At 33.8% G+C, this 14,813-nt stretch overlaps 1 protein-coding gene across 6 annotated transcripts in view; it reads left to right on the top strand.

Moving 5' to 3' along the window:
- The window catches only part of LOC106070952 (glutamate-rich protein 6-like), a 47,905-nt gene that overhangs the window by 30,422 nt on the left and 2,670 nt on the right, over positions 1 to 14,813 (top strand). For 5 of the 6 annotated variants that reach the window (XM_056012580.1, XM_056012581.1, XM_056012582.1 and 2 more), the window contains 8 exons: positions 690 to 807; positions 1,331 to 1,438; positions 3,126 to 3,190; positions 4,840 to 5,106; positions 8,634 to 8,794; positions 10,253 to 10,338; positions 10,550 to 10,702; positions 13,181 to 13,409. In XM_056012580.1, coding sequence (XP_055868555.1) covers positions 690 to 807; positions 1,331 to 1,438; positions 3,126 to 3,190; positions 4,840 to 5,106; positions 8,634 to 8,794; positions 10,253 to 10,338; positions 10,550 to 10,702; positions 13,181 to 13,409 — 1,187 coding nt within the window. The remainder of the gene's footprint in view (positions 1 to 689; positions 808 to 1,330; positions 1,439 to 3,125; positions 3,191 to 4,839; positions 5,107 to 8,633; positions 8,795 to 10,252; positions 10,339 to 10,549; positions 10,703 to 13,180; positions 13,410 to 14,813) is intronic. The other variant, XM_056012585.1, reaches the window with a different exon arrangement.

Below are 14,813 nucleotides of genomic sequence, written 5' to 3'. Positions count from 1 at the left end.
TGGCAGAATTTGATGAAAAAAGGTGGTAAAAAATTTCTGACTTGTTTTGTTAGTTTGTTTTACAAGTTTTGGATGTTCTTACCGAATTGAAGATTATTACATCCTAGCCCAAACCTCCTGCAGGATGCTAGATATGGCAGTGGATAGGATTTGAACCCAGGACCATAGAGATGACATTCCAGAGTGCTTATCTCATGGCTAGAAAGCATGGCTTAGCAGTGATTCAGGAAGTAATGGAACTATGGCTAAAAAGTATGGCATTGCAGCTATACAGGAAGTAATTCACAATTTCTCAAAAAATAATCTTTTGATTAGTTGATCACCACTGAGGACTCACCAACTATGCTCCTTGTTCAGTCATACATTTCTAATTGATATACCATCATTCATCGTCTGCTTCTAACTTATCATTTATGTTTAATTATTAGTACAACTGAAGCATCAATGTGTAAATGTGAAAGAGAGAAGCATTTTGAAAAAAATCTTTGTCTTTGGCTCCAATATGTTGACCTTGTTAAAATTTTAATTTGAATAGCAAGAGAAGGAATGTTGATAGTTTCTGATACATTTACATGACTGTCATCTCAATCATTTACTCTTACTGCTAAATGAAGTGTATTACATATGTTGATGACACTTAACAAGGAGAGTTTATCAATAAAGCTTAATATATGAGTTAATTGTTTCAGGTACCAATATTAAACCATTCCCATCTTTGGAGCAACAGTTGTCTGAGCCCCCTGAGGTCTTATACTGCTGTGAAGATTACAGGGACTTTGTTGAATTTGCCATGACAACTGCCAACAGGTTTGTAGACATTTCAAAATGAATAATTAAAAACATTAAGCTCAGTAGAGAGGAAACATATACTATATAAAACATACATTTCTATAGCGCAATAAGAGACAAATATCATGTTAAATGTCCATACAACTGTCAAGACCATTCCTTTTTTTTTATAAAGAAAGATAAAAAAATTAAGATATTAATATACATGAAAATGCAGAATCAGAATAAACAAATTATTGTCTCTCCTTTGCCAATATGTGAGACATATTTCAAAATATTTCACTTATTGTAAAATCTTTGTTAAGACTGAGACTGATTTGGCTAAATGATTCTGATGATTCATTATTTGTTACATCTTTGTTAAGACTTGAGACTGATTTGGCTAAATGATTCTGATGATTCATTATTTGTTACATCTTTGTTAAGACTTGAGACTGATTTGGCTAAATGATTCTGTTGATTCATTATCTGTTACATCTTAGTTAAGACTTGAGAGTGATTAGGCTAAATGATTCATTATCTGTTTATATATTTTTTAAAGACTTGAGACAGATGTTGCCAAAAGAAGTCAAAAGATAAGTGTCAATGTTCATGGTCATTACGGAAGTCAAGAAGATAGATTGTTGGCTAAAGAGAAAGCTGTACAAAGGTAGTATCCTTATTCTATATTGGCTGCATTAATAATACTTTGTATTTGTCACATGTTTTCTCATGAATAATCAATACTATTACTGTGCCCTTATAGTCCTACATAATGAATTTCAAATGGAGTAAAAATAAATTCTATAACTTATCATTAAGTGTTAGATAATTAAAATATATATTTTTAAAAATATTAGTGAAATGTTGCTGGTTTTAAAATTGTATACACCTAGATATAAACCATTTTATAAAAAACAAGATTAAAAGGTAGTTAATATTGTTATAGCTATAGCAGCGATGCAGGTAAGGATAGCCGTGTGTGTAATCAGTGAAATAGGCCAGTGAACTGCGAGAGGTCAGTCATGGCGAGTGATGATGGGCAACTCTTCAGGATAGGGTTAGAATACTGCTCATGTGATCATTTAGAAAAAAACTGTCGAATTTGTCTTTGGCGTCCCTATTGCATTTGAGAAGGCCTTTGGGGATCCTCTATAATGAGCAGTGTTAGCAGATAGCATGATAGAGAATTGAAGCAATATAATTCAATAGCTGTATGGGAAACTCCTCCTCAGTAGCTTCAAACTAGAACTAAAAGAAGTCAACTTTCTCATTTCTCATATTGCTTATTTTGAGGCCTTTGTTGTGTATGCAATGATGGTATTAAATTTTGTGTGATGTAATGTTTCTTCTTATCTTATCTTATATATTACTGACGTTAGTTCAAAAAAGAAAATTAATACGTCCTACACATTTCATGTGTCAATCTAGTCATGCATGTTAATCAAGTCATGCAGGTTAATTAATGACTTAAACTCTGCTATGTTGTTGGTTTTCCTGACTGATTCAGGCAACCCATTCCATTCTCTAATGGCACTAGGGACGAAGGAGCACTTGTACAAATTGGTTCTAGCATATGGAATAAGAAATGTGTCTTTCTGAGTATTTCATTAGGTTTTGTTTTTCTATTTGTAAATTATGGTTCAATGTTTTATGTATTATAGAGCTAGATCTAGCTACTTTACTTATTATTCTTTTGTCAAGAAGTGTCTCTGAGTTTAGTGATTTTACTAATGATGTAAATGTAATGTGTCTTGACTTACTTGACTTAATCCTGTGCACTCCCAGGGGAGCATAGGGCCGCAGCCACACCTCTCCACCGAACTCGGTTCTGAGCAGCTTTCTTCATCTGCTCCCATGTCATTCCAGTACACTCAGCTTCACTGATGACTGACCTCTTCCAGGTTTGCTTGGGTCTGCCCACTTTCCTCTTTCCTTGTGGGTTCCAGTCAAGTGCCTGCCTTGCAACATTGGTAGCTGGTTTTCGCAGGGTGTGTTCAATCCAGCTCCATTTTCGTTTTGTGATGTCTTGGGCTATGGGCTTTTGTCTAGTTCTCTAGATCTAGCTACTTTACTTTTTATTCTTTTGTTAAGAAGTGTCTCTAAGTTTAGTGATTTTACTAATGATGTAAATGTAATGTGTAAGTAATACTTATCCTCAGGGGCTATCTATGTAGTACAAACTACCTTTTGTCATCATATTGTTGTTTTAATTCTCAGTTTTCACTCTTTTGTTACCCTGCAAAGAAGTTTCTGTGATCTTCACAGCTTTTTCATTTGGACCTGCTACTTTTTAAATCATGTAACTTTTCAAGCCAATAGCGTAGAATCACAGAGGATTTATTTTCTTTTGTTAGGATGCATGAAAGAGAACTCCAGAGAAGGAGACAGGAAGCAAGTGGCCTTCACACGTCTTACCAAAGTATGTTGACTCTTGTGTGTTTAACTTGTTACTCGTCTGCTGTTTTTACATAGTTTGGAAAGATTCTAAATACAGTTCTGTATTACAGTTGAAAGTGATTGCAGTTTAAATCAATCCTTTCAATAATGCAATACATGAAAACACTTGAACATCTGGTGGTAAATATGTAATGTTAATCTTGAAATAAACAAAAGAATTATGGTTAGAAAAGAAAAAATTAAAAAACTGTGTCTGGGTATTTGCCTGGTCTGATTTTTATTCTGTTATTCAGAGACTTTTTAAATTCTATTATTTAGTGACTTTTTCAATTCTAATATTCAAGGACTTGATAAATTTGTCACAAATATCTAAGGCATCGTTTGACTTCATTCATTGATTATTCATGCAGATTTTAAAAAAAACACTCTTCATCAATTGACTTGTTCATCTCTACCTTATTCATATCATAGAATTACATCTATCTATGGTCTCAATGTTAAAATTCAGTTACTTATATGTCGATACCTTTGTTATCATTTGCATATTTGTATGTCTATATATCAATGTTATTATTCACTTGTATTCAGGCCTCTTATGTTACCATTCTCTTAGCTTAATATCCAAGCCTCTATACTTTCTTGTTACAATGTAAAGTAGCTCTAGCTATTGGCAGATGACCCTTGAACTAAGCAGCTTAATATTTATATTTGTACATAGCTTATTTGTAATCATGTGTACAATTTATTGACAAGAACATTCTGTTTAAGTTGTACTCTATTAGATATTGTGCTCTATTAGACATTCTGTTTAAGCTGTACTCTATTAGACATGCTGTTTTAGAGTAGATTGAATTTGACAAACTATTTCAAAAACTCAGTATGATGCATGCATATTAAAGTACTATACATACCAGGTACTGTATTAAATCAGATTGATAACATTTTTATTTTAATTGAACCATGATTCACACTTATTTCGTCAAGCACTATGGTAAACTGTTTTAATTATTAGTTAGCACTTAAAAAGTTACCCTCTAAAATCTAATCTTATAAGTATTTGAAGGGTGAAGCAAAAACCCATTTATTTGAATGGTAATTTGATTAGTTCTTGAAGGATAAGAGATATAATTATTATTTGGATGAGCTATGGCTTACATTGTCCAATAATGATTTTGTTTATACAAATGTTAGGGTTAATAATTAAAACAAAATACTGTTCTGGAAATCACATTTCTTTTTCATCTCATAAAAAAAGTATTATCTATGTTATTAAAATTCTACTTTTCTCCATTACTTTAACACAGCGGTTCTCAACCTTTTAAGCTCGGCGGCCCCTTTTTACAATTCACCACTCTGACGCAACCCCCCTCCCACACACACACACATACAGCAATAGAAGAATAGACAATAACAATCCATATTTTCGATAGTCTTAGGCGACCCCTGGCAAATCGTCAATCAACCCCCAAGGGGGTCACGACCCACAGGTTGAGAACCCCTGCTTTAACACATTGAAAATGCTCTGTTAATATCAATTTAGTTTTCAGATGAACATTTTCCGACACTTCAAAGAATACACCAATTTTGAGCTATAGGTTTAAAAAGTATTCTAATCTTCAGATTCCTACATATATTACATCCATTGCTTTTAAGCAGTATTTCAATCTTCAGATGCCTACATGTATCAGGAGGAAGACTCTGATAATCTAGGATATACACAAGCAGCCGAAACAAAAAAGCCTTCTAAGAAAGAGACTGCTGGAACCAAAGGGGGAGGTGGTGACAAAGGGAATGGGGTAGGGGAGAAACCTTTGAAGGGTGGAGGTGGAAGCTTTGATGTAGAGAGTACTGGTGGTCACTCTATTCATCGTCATGCTCCAGCACTGCACCCGACAGCTGGTGGACCTTTAGGTGGCTTTGGAGCACTAAATAATGAAGGTTTGCACTCTGATTCCCAACCAAATATGTGTGTGTGGCTACATGTAAACATTGCTTTGACATTCACTCATTTGCACACATTTTAATGCTAGAACGTGCTAAACAATTTAAGAAGCTTTTTTATTAAAATGATTCTTATTATATATATATATATTTGTATCATTTGGCTTTCAAGGCTAGTTATATGTATATTTCAAATTAGGTTTTGGAAAATTGTTTCAATGTTTTTAAAATTGTACTAAAACAATCAACAAGAACATTACTCATTAACTGTACCAGTCTCTCTAAATTTTTATGTAAGTCCAAACTATTATTTCTTTTTTTTTTTCAAGAATACCTGAAATGCCTATGTCTATTTTCCTACATTAAAAAGAAAAAATGCTAATGATAAAATACAGCAAAAAAAATGTTTCTTCAATGGATGTATTTCCAGATTTCATTTTGAAAAACAAATTATTTTGTTGATGATTAGAACAAGTTTGTAAATGCTTATTCAACAAGCAATGTAAATATGCCATTTTAACAAGCAATGTCAATATGCCATTTTAACAAGCAGTGTCAATATGCCATTTTAACAATTGCACACACTAATATATGTAGATGCCAATTTTGACTATTTTGAAGCACATAAAAAGGACATTTAGTTAATTTTTTGCATTTCTAGTTGTTATATTTCAAGAAATCATGACATCAAAGTGACTGCTGCACCTTTAATGTGAATGTTTAAATGTATAATTCCTTTGGTGTTTTATTTGATTTTTGTGTTCAAGAAACTGAAATTCTATTAAAACATTTTTTTCCATTTGACTTCAGGTTAAATATTTATGACCTTGACTTATCAATCAAAGATGGATCATAAAATTAGATCACATCTAACACACAATCTCTTTAAAATGCTTTCTTCTTTTTGTCAAAATGTGTAAATCTGATCTTGAAGTTCAAACTCTAGAACTAGTGTAAAACATGAGACAATAATGAACTACTTTAAAAAAAATCTCACAGCTTATATGTTTTAAAATAAAATCCTTAGTATCAATTTATTTGTTTTAATAGAATGACAATGACTTCATTTCTGAAGATTCAGGATGAGTACATTGTTTCACACGATTGTGCAAACCTAGTTGCAACATGCATATTTTGTCTCCTCTGATGCAGACAAAGCCTTTATCAGCTGGGGTCTATTTACATTTTCTTTTCATCTTCAGTGCCTTTTCTTTTGGGCCTCAAATGTATGTTCCATGGGAAGCGTGGTCGTGAGGCCAAGTGCACTTGAACTTGGCTTGGCTACCTAGAAGGGGGCTCGAGGTTCGACACCCGACTCGGGCAGAGTTGTGTTTACTGAGCGCCTAAAGGCAGCATGGAAAACCAACTCCTAGATACCCCTTCCCCCACACTGGTCCACAAATGAGATTGGACCAAAGCGCTCTGAGCATGCTATAAGCATGAAAGTAGCGCGATATAAAACCTATAAATATATTGTATAAAAGCATTACTTATCATTCCACAGCTGCACTTATGCTGCATGGGGGACGATTGCATGCCAAAGAATTTCTTTGTTTAGTGAGCTTAAAGGAGGGCAATGTAACTGTGATGCTCTCAGAAGCACTTTAAAGATCAATTGGCCCTCACTGACAGAAGAATGTGGTGGCAGCAGATGGCATCTGAAATTAATAGTGATAAAAAAATATATATATTAGACAATATCTAATAAAACATCAGTAAGAAATATCTAGAGACTTCAACAAAAGTTTCTATTGATTTAACTCTTTCTCTCCTAACTGACGATACCAGCATTGATTCCACCAGAATGTGGTTAATAATTACAGAGAGAAAGAGTTAAATCACAGACTGAACACCTCTATGCAGGACATCTAGAGAGGCATTACATTATTATTGCCATTAAATGCTTCTTTGTCATTTACATTAAATAGAAAATAAATATTGTGGATTTTATTCGTTTAATTTAAAATTATTAATGAGATTTTTGGTTATGTATACCTTTACAGCACCCCAAAATGCAGGTCAAGGATCTTTTGATGATGGTAACGATATATCATATAAGACAGGGTTCTTCAAGGCATTTAACAAAGCAGTGCTAGTCATCTTTACATTGACTTGGAAGTCTAGAGAATCTTAGAATGGACTTGACAGTCTTTCGTGGCTTAAACATGTCCACATTTGTTGTAAAATCAAGTTGTCAAGGTGAAAAACTTTGAATATTGAATTTATGTCGCACCATGATGCACAGACCAAAATTCATGGTTGATATAAAAATAAGCATGAAAGCATGATCACATACCCAAGTCACAGGAGTTGAACTATCGTTGCATTTAAATATCGAAGTTGATGGATTGATGGATCATTGTAGCACAACTCTAAGCCGTCTTTAGTTATCACTGTCTATAAATATTACAATAGATAAGTGATAGTCTATTATAATTGGTCACTTACTAATAGGGCCTACTTATAGTCTATTATAATTGGTCACTTACTAATAGCTAGGCCCGTCACAGTAAATATATAATAGTGAGCTGCCCACAACAGTAAATCACTTATTTGAATTGTCAATTACAATAAATCATAGATTAATTTCCAGTTGTTTATCAGTCAATCAAAACTAACATAACGACAATTCACTGTGCTACTGAAGTAAAATTCCTTAGTTACATTTACCAATTCCAAAATGTTTCTAGATGGATAAGCGGTAACCCTGGGCTTCATATTCAGAGATAGCACAGAATCAGATTTAAATGAAGGATTATATTTGGTGTACTAGCAAAGTGGGATCTTCTAGTATCATTGCATAAGTGATGGACTGTAACTTTTTCTGTATTCCTCTCTTGTTCCTCTTTATCCTTTAAGTCACGTGACATTGGTTTGAGAATCTTTGCATCTGGTATTAAATTTGGTTTGAGAATCTTTGCATCTGGTATTAAATTTGGTTTGTCACATGAAATAGGTTAGTGCAAGACTGCCCATTTCATAATTGTACAAATTTTGCAATGTTTCATTGATGTTTTTGTTTTTTCACTTTGTTGCTTGTTTTCAGTCTTTGGTCAGCATTGTCAATGTGTATATATACATAAGCATTTATATGCTAATCTAAATATAAAGCTAATTAATACTTCATCTGCTTCAATATGCTATTTTATTTAAACTACTGTGAACAATTTCTTTTATTATTTTTGTGCACCATTTGCTTGAAAATAACAAAAATATACATGTTTCATAAACTAGCACAAACTATTTTTCTATCAAAGCCAGTGCTTAAGATTGCTTTATTATCTAACTGGTTTATTTTAACTCGGTATCTATGATGAAACATCATATTTACTGAATAAATATAAATAATTGTTCTATTTTCTAAATTTATAAAAGCAAACTTTTATTAAACTATGTTTTAATAAAAAAAAACTTTTTTATATTTTGCATAATTTCCCTTTAGAAATATTGCACTACTTAGTTGTATGTGTAGCCTTATGACATAGTGACATCTGTTATTAACTCTAAAACTGAATTTTCTCCAGTTTCTCGGCAGATGAAGACAATCAATTATCAGCTGTCTTCACAGCGATGCTTAGAGGAAGGCTGGACTCTGAGAGTTCCAAGTCCTCTCAATCTTGATGACCCAGATACAGAGATATTCGTTCCTGAACCCTTTCACCCTATGGCGCTAGTTAGTGGACAAGTAAACATTTTTTTATGGTTTCTATGATTTTGTATAACGACTGTTGATTATTTTCAGTTTCTACCACATACTCATATACTATGTTGCTACCACTACTGTACTTGACTGACTTCTTTTTACTTTACTAACTCTTCTAACTAATTTGAGTCAACTTCTTCCACTAACTCTTCATCTCTCATACCTTACTTCCAGTCCTAACTAACTCATGTTCACTATTTACATTTTCATGCTCTGTATACACTATATTCTCTAAAGTACCAGTATAGTAAGGTACTATAAGTTAACTATTTTGTGTTTGTAAAATGTTTTACATGTTTCGAATGTTCCTTCAGAGTTGAAGACTTCCTAGTCCAAACCTCCCACAGGATGGCGGGGGATGGGAGCGGGCAGGGTTTGAACCCTCGGCCGTCGATAAATCCGAACGACAGTCCAGCGCACAAACTGCATGACCAGGCAGCCATTTGTATGTGACAATACTCATGCAGTAAATTAAAACTCAATTATTGATTTAAAAATTTGGTATCACAAAATTATCTTTCATTGTTTTCATTCTGGCCAGATTTTTCTGACTTTTGACATGCATTTTTTTTTATTTTTATATTTAAAAACAAAAAGTTATCATTTTGGTTTGTCTATACAGGACCAGTTTTTTTTTCATTAATTCAAGTGTAAGGTTTTATGTTAAATGTTCCACCATTAGAAAGTAATACTGTGTTTGTTTCACAACTAATGGCTGTCTAGTCATTTGGTATGTGTATCATTCAATGGGCTCAATGGTCCCAGGCTCAGTCCCTGCCCACCGCCATAACACCTTTAGTAAAATCATTAAATCTAAAGATCCTTCAGGATAGAAGACTAAAATATTTTTCAGCACGTTATGATATTAACAGGCTTATAATAACATGGAGTGAAATGTATTGATTTGTTAATTACTCCACATTCCCAACAGTTTTAATTTAATTAAGACACATTAAGTAGAAACTAGTGTTGTCTTATACATTCTTCATTTGAAAAGATACCAGTGTACCATTTTGTTGAGCAGATATTAAGAAACTATTTCATTAAATTGTGCCTTGGTTAACTAGGTACCTTTTGCTTTGGCTTATGGACAATTCTGTTAATGTCAAGTTTAGGACAGTTCTGTTAATGTCAAGTTTAGCATAGTTCTGTTAATGTCAAGTTTAGGACAGTTCTGTTAATGTCAAGTTTAGGACAGTTCTGTTAATGTCAAGTTTAGGATAGTTCTGTTAATGTCAGGTTTAGGACAGTTCTGTTAATGTCAAGTTTAGGATAGTTCTGTTAATGTCAAGTTTAGGATAGTTCTGTTAATGTCAAGTTTAGGGCAGTTCTGTTATTGTTAAGTTTAGGGTAGTTCTGATGATGCCATTTTAGGGTAGTTCTGTTAATGTCAAGTTTTAGTTTTATTGACTCTAAAATATTTTACAATCTGCTTTTCAGGTTCAAGGTAGAGAAATCATTCAAAAGTTTTATCCAAATGGAACTCCATTTCTTATAATATTTCCTGATGGAACTGGAAATGTTTTGTATCCTTTGCTAAAATTAGAATTAAATAATTTGAAATGCTGGAGGCCAAAATTTACTGTCAGAAACATGTTTTGGTTTGAACGATCTGCCATAATTTTCTTGTGTTTGCAGTATGTTTTTAAAGATTGATGTATTAAAACATATGCAAATTTGCACAGAGGATGACGTGGTGAATTACAATTCTTTTCTATGTCCTTAACGTATTTAAAGTTATCCTTCTGGAAGAATTGCTATTTTAATCACCAGTGTGACACTAGGACAGAATACTTATGTTGTTCTTGATGATAGTACAGAATCACAGATACTCGCAGTCTTTGATGCAACTGGTTGTGGAACTTGCTATTTCATGGATGGAAAAATTAGGTATTGGTTTCTTTTTTAACTTAAGATGTGTTTCCCTGATTTTTTTGTGAAATTATTGTAAACTTTCAATAGGGAAGGAAGTTGAGCTTCGTCTTATGGATCATATAGTACTTATTTAATTGAAATGTAGATACAGGCATTAAACTTAGGATTGTCAAGTTTAAGAGTTGGTTGTTTGTGTTGAGCAGTGCTGGCAGAGAGCCTGAGAGGAACATAACAATATGATCCACAACATCCAAGGATTTAAATACACTTGAAGTTTATTTATTAAATATAATGTATTTAAATAGAAAGTTAAAATCTTTTGATTATAATCATGCAGGGTTAGAGTTAGGGTTAGAGTTAGTGCCCCAAGTTATTGACTATATTTAAACTTTGGAATGCGTAAATGCACAATTTGAGACGTGGCGTTGATATTGTGTGACATGTATTACTATCACACACATTGAGGGACTGGTCACTACTACTGTGTCGCGAATGCGTAGAATGCTGGGTTTGTGCTTCCTGGAGTACTCTTGACACGTGACAAACATAGATACTACAGATTGACTTAAGTCCAATTCAGCAGACAAAATATAAAGTTTATTTGATAACAATAATAATAATACTGCACTCCTTGTTAGTTACACAAGTCAAGAAACAATCCTATCCGCATGATAGCGGTATCAAATATATCCGATACGTTAAACTCTCTAGAGTAATAATATAGAATAATAACGTCCGCATCTCAGCGGGTAACACTGTACAGAATAATACAGAATAACTACTAGAAATACATGTCTCAAAAAGACCACTGGCATCAATTGCCCAAAAGTTACTACCTAACTGAAATTACTACTCGACTTTCTAAGTCGCTACTGTCCATCCCGGACCAAAAATATTACTTGGCTGCCAGGTCCCAAGGATACCACTTGACTGAACTCAAAGTCAACTTTTTTATTCATTCTTCTTCCTGTTTCTACATCAGGAATTCCACGTGTCTTTTAACCTCTTAACCCGAGGTGAACATTAAATCAGGCAATGTCAACTGAGACTGTGACTGAATGAAATAAGAAAACAAATAGTTATATTTTTTAAATATTCACCTATCTAGCCTCATTGACAATTGGCATATACTCTTAAAACATGGATGATCTTTTCATTTGTATTTCTTTTTTACAGAAATAGTAGTAATGTTCCTTTTGAATTTTACAAATTATCTTTATTAAATAGTCTAAATGAATGCAATATTGAACACCTGTATAATAGATAATTAACTAATGAAAATTAAAAGATATGAAAGTAATGGCAATACAAATGTGAGATTTCATAATAGTACCAATACTTTGTCTAAATAAGTGATATATTGTAGGAGTGCTTTGCTACATTACTCATAGATACTTTTCAGAAAGCAATGTTCAAAATTCAGTGTTCAGAGTCCACTCAGGAATTTTGGGTTTAAGTCTTGTTCCTATTACTTTGTATCACTTACATGAACCAGATCACCTCTATTGTGAATTTTGATATTGTAGATTTGATGGATTTACAATTAGCAGAGGATCTGTAACAACTGCAAACTGTATTTTATAAGTCCCTAAACTTTTCATGACAACTTGATAACATGCCAGTTCTATGAGGTCACATTAGTTTAGTGTTCCAACTGAAATCTGGCAGATATCTAAGTCAAAATAAAAGGATGCTACAATTTACTTTAAAGCCTTAATATATTCCTATTTCTATTTATTGCATTATTCATTTTTTTTTAAGTTGGCCTTAAGCTATTTCAATATAATACAATATTTCAATATGCTTACATTATATTATATTCACCTAACTTATTGGGTATCTGACTTTAGTTGGGTAAAGTATAGGCGGTTGGTCATTGTGCTGGCCACATAACACACTTCTCATTAGGAGACATATGACCTTAACATCATCTGCCCTATAGATCACAAGGTCTGAATGGGGAACTTTACTTTGACTAATTATATTTAGAGCAGTGTCATCATAATTTACTGATAAAAAACAAAAGAAAATGTATCTTACATAACTGATAGAACAATAAATACAACATCTTATCTTATCTTATATAATACAGACGTTACTTCAAAAAAGAAGATGATTACATCCTACGCGTCATGCATTTAGTCTTGCATATTAACCAATGACTTAAATTCTGCCAAGTCACTGGTTTTCCTGGCTAGCTCAGGCAACCCATTCCATGCTCTAATATCACTAGAGAAGAAGGAGTATTTGTACAAATTTGTCCTAGCATATGGGACGAGGAATGTGCCTTTATCTTTGTGTCTTTCAGAGTATTTTATTAAATATAAATCTTTAACAATGTATTAGGCAATAAAATTGACAAGTGATCAACATAGGGTTTTATTCTATCATTTTTTGTTTCATTATAAGTTTTGAAAGTTGTAAAGCAAATTATAAATATAGAACATGTTTAAAAATAACCTAAATATGAACAAAGTGATTTCTTTCTTTCAGGTTAAATTATGATCAACAGGGCGGAATTGAATTAGATTTGACTGGGTCAAGAAGAAGATCTTGGATCTGGAAGGATCATGAAACCCACGTCCATGCTCCGCCTTTCCAGCCCATAGTTTTTGGCATGAACTACTTTCTAAGTGTCCGAGTGATGTCACAGGAGAATATTGCCTTATCCCTAACTGGAAAAAAAAGAAGCTGTAGATTTAATGTAGGCACCAAATTAAAGGTAAAGGTCATTTCCGTCATTATAGGATGGAGGACAGTCCTAGATGGATATTAAGCAATCCTCTATTTCATAGTACTTTCTTTTTTTTTTTTTTTTGTTAACATAGACATGTTTCCTTTTTTAGGGTGGCGGGTGTGGGGCATATTGTAACTTGACCTGCTTCTGTCTTTTAATCCCTTCCACCTGGTAAAAGCAACATGAAGGAGCCAATTGAACAAAATTCTATCTCCTGAAATCATCATCATCAAACTTTATTTCAGTGAGGGCTTCAGAGGTTCAAATCCTTTCTTACAATACCCTTGGACAGAAACCTTTATGTTTTGTGTAGTGCATGTATGTCACCATGTAGGTCAAGAATTTGTGGTTTCCCAGACCTGTCGAGACAGAGATCATCAAGTCTGAGGCAATCAAAAAGATTATGAGACATGGTTTCCTCTTCGTCCCTACATCTGGGCCACAGTGAGTCAAAATCTGACGTGAGACATGCTAAATATAAGCCAATGGGACAGTGACCCATCCTTCACTATAATAGCTAGCTCAGGCATTGGCAGCCTCCACCACCAGACTTCACAGGCTTCATCCAAGGAGTCTGCAATGATGTTGGCAGTCACTCCTATGTGACTCAGTACCCTTTGCATTATTACCGGGGTGCCTTAGCATTGGTTTATATTGTGTGAAGCCATGATGACCATGTTGATATGGGGGGGCATAGTCCAGAGCTTTGCAAAGCCTGTAGTACAGGCTTTGAGCCCATGACCATAACAGTCTGTGTTGCCCTCGCAATGACTTTTAAGGCTTTACAGATGACCATGGCCTCCATATTGAAACTGCAAACACTACCACAAGGTCCAAAGATTTTAACTGAGTTAGAACCAAGAAACTCAATTTAGGCTCCAAAACCTGCTCTTCCAGAGTCTTTTGATGCTGACCTATCAGTATATGTAAAAATAGCACTAGGCTTGTAAGCATTGATGGTGCTATTATTCAAAGGCAGTAGATGAATGCCTTAGATTAGTGGCATTGGAATCCACTAGTTTCAAGTGAATGTTGGGTCTGTGGGGCAACACCAAGGGGAAAGGCAGTGAAAATGATCAATATTTTGCCTGCTGATGGAGAGGCCATCTTTATCACCAAATCTTGTAGCACGATGCATAAAAGACTGTATCTGGATACATCTTCTGCATCTGTAACCATCTACTAGTTTTCTAGCTGGGAGGTATTCATCCAGTCTTTAGTATCGGTGGCTAATTGTCTGGTTGCAAAGAAAGTGCCCACAGATGTAGGTCAGGGGAGGACAGACACTTTGGTGTTGGAAATCAGGAAAAACAATATATGCTTCTAGTGCATCAAGACTTATAATCTTTCAGAACTGGCTTAAGATGATAGAATAATGATAGGCACTAG

This window comes from Biomphalaria glabrata, chromosome 15 (genome assembly GCF_947242115.1).
Source record: "Biomphalaria glabrata chromosome 15, xgBioGlab47.1, whole genome shotgun sequence".
NCBI classification, from domain to species: domain Eukaryota; kingdom Metazoa; phylum Mollusca; class Gastropoda; family Planorbidae; genus Biomphalaria; species Biomphalaria glabrata.
Note: the sequence above shows the minus strand (reverse complement) of the source record. Positions and strands in the feature narration are given on the sequence as shown.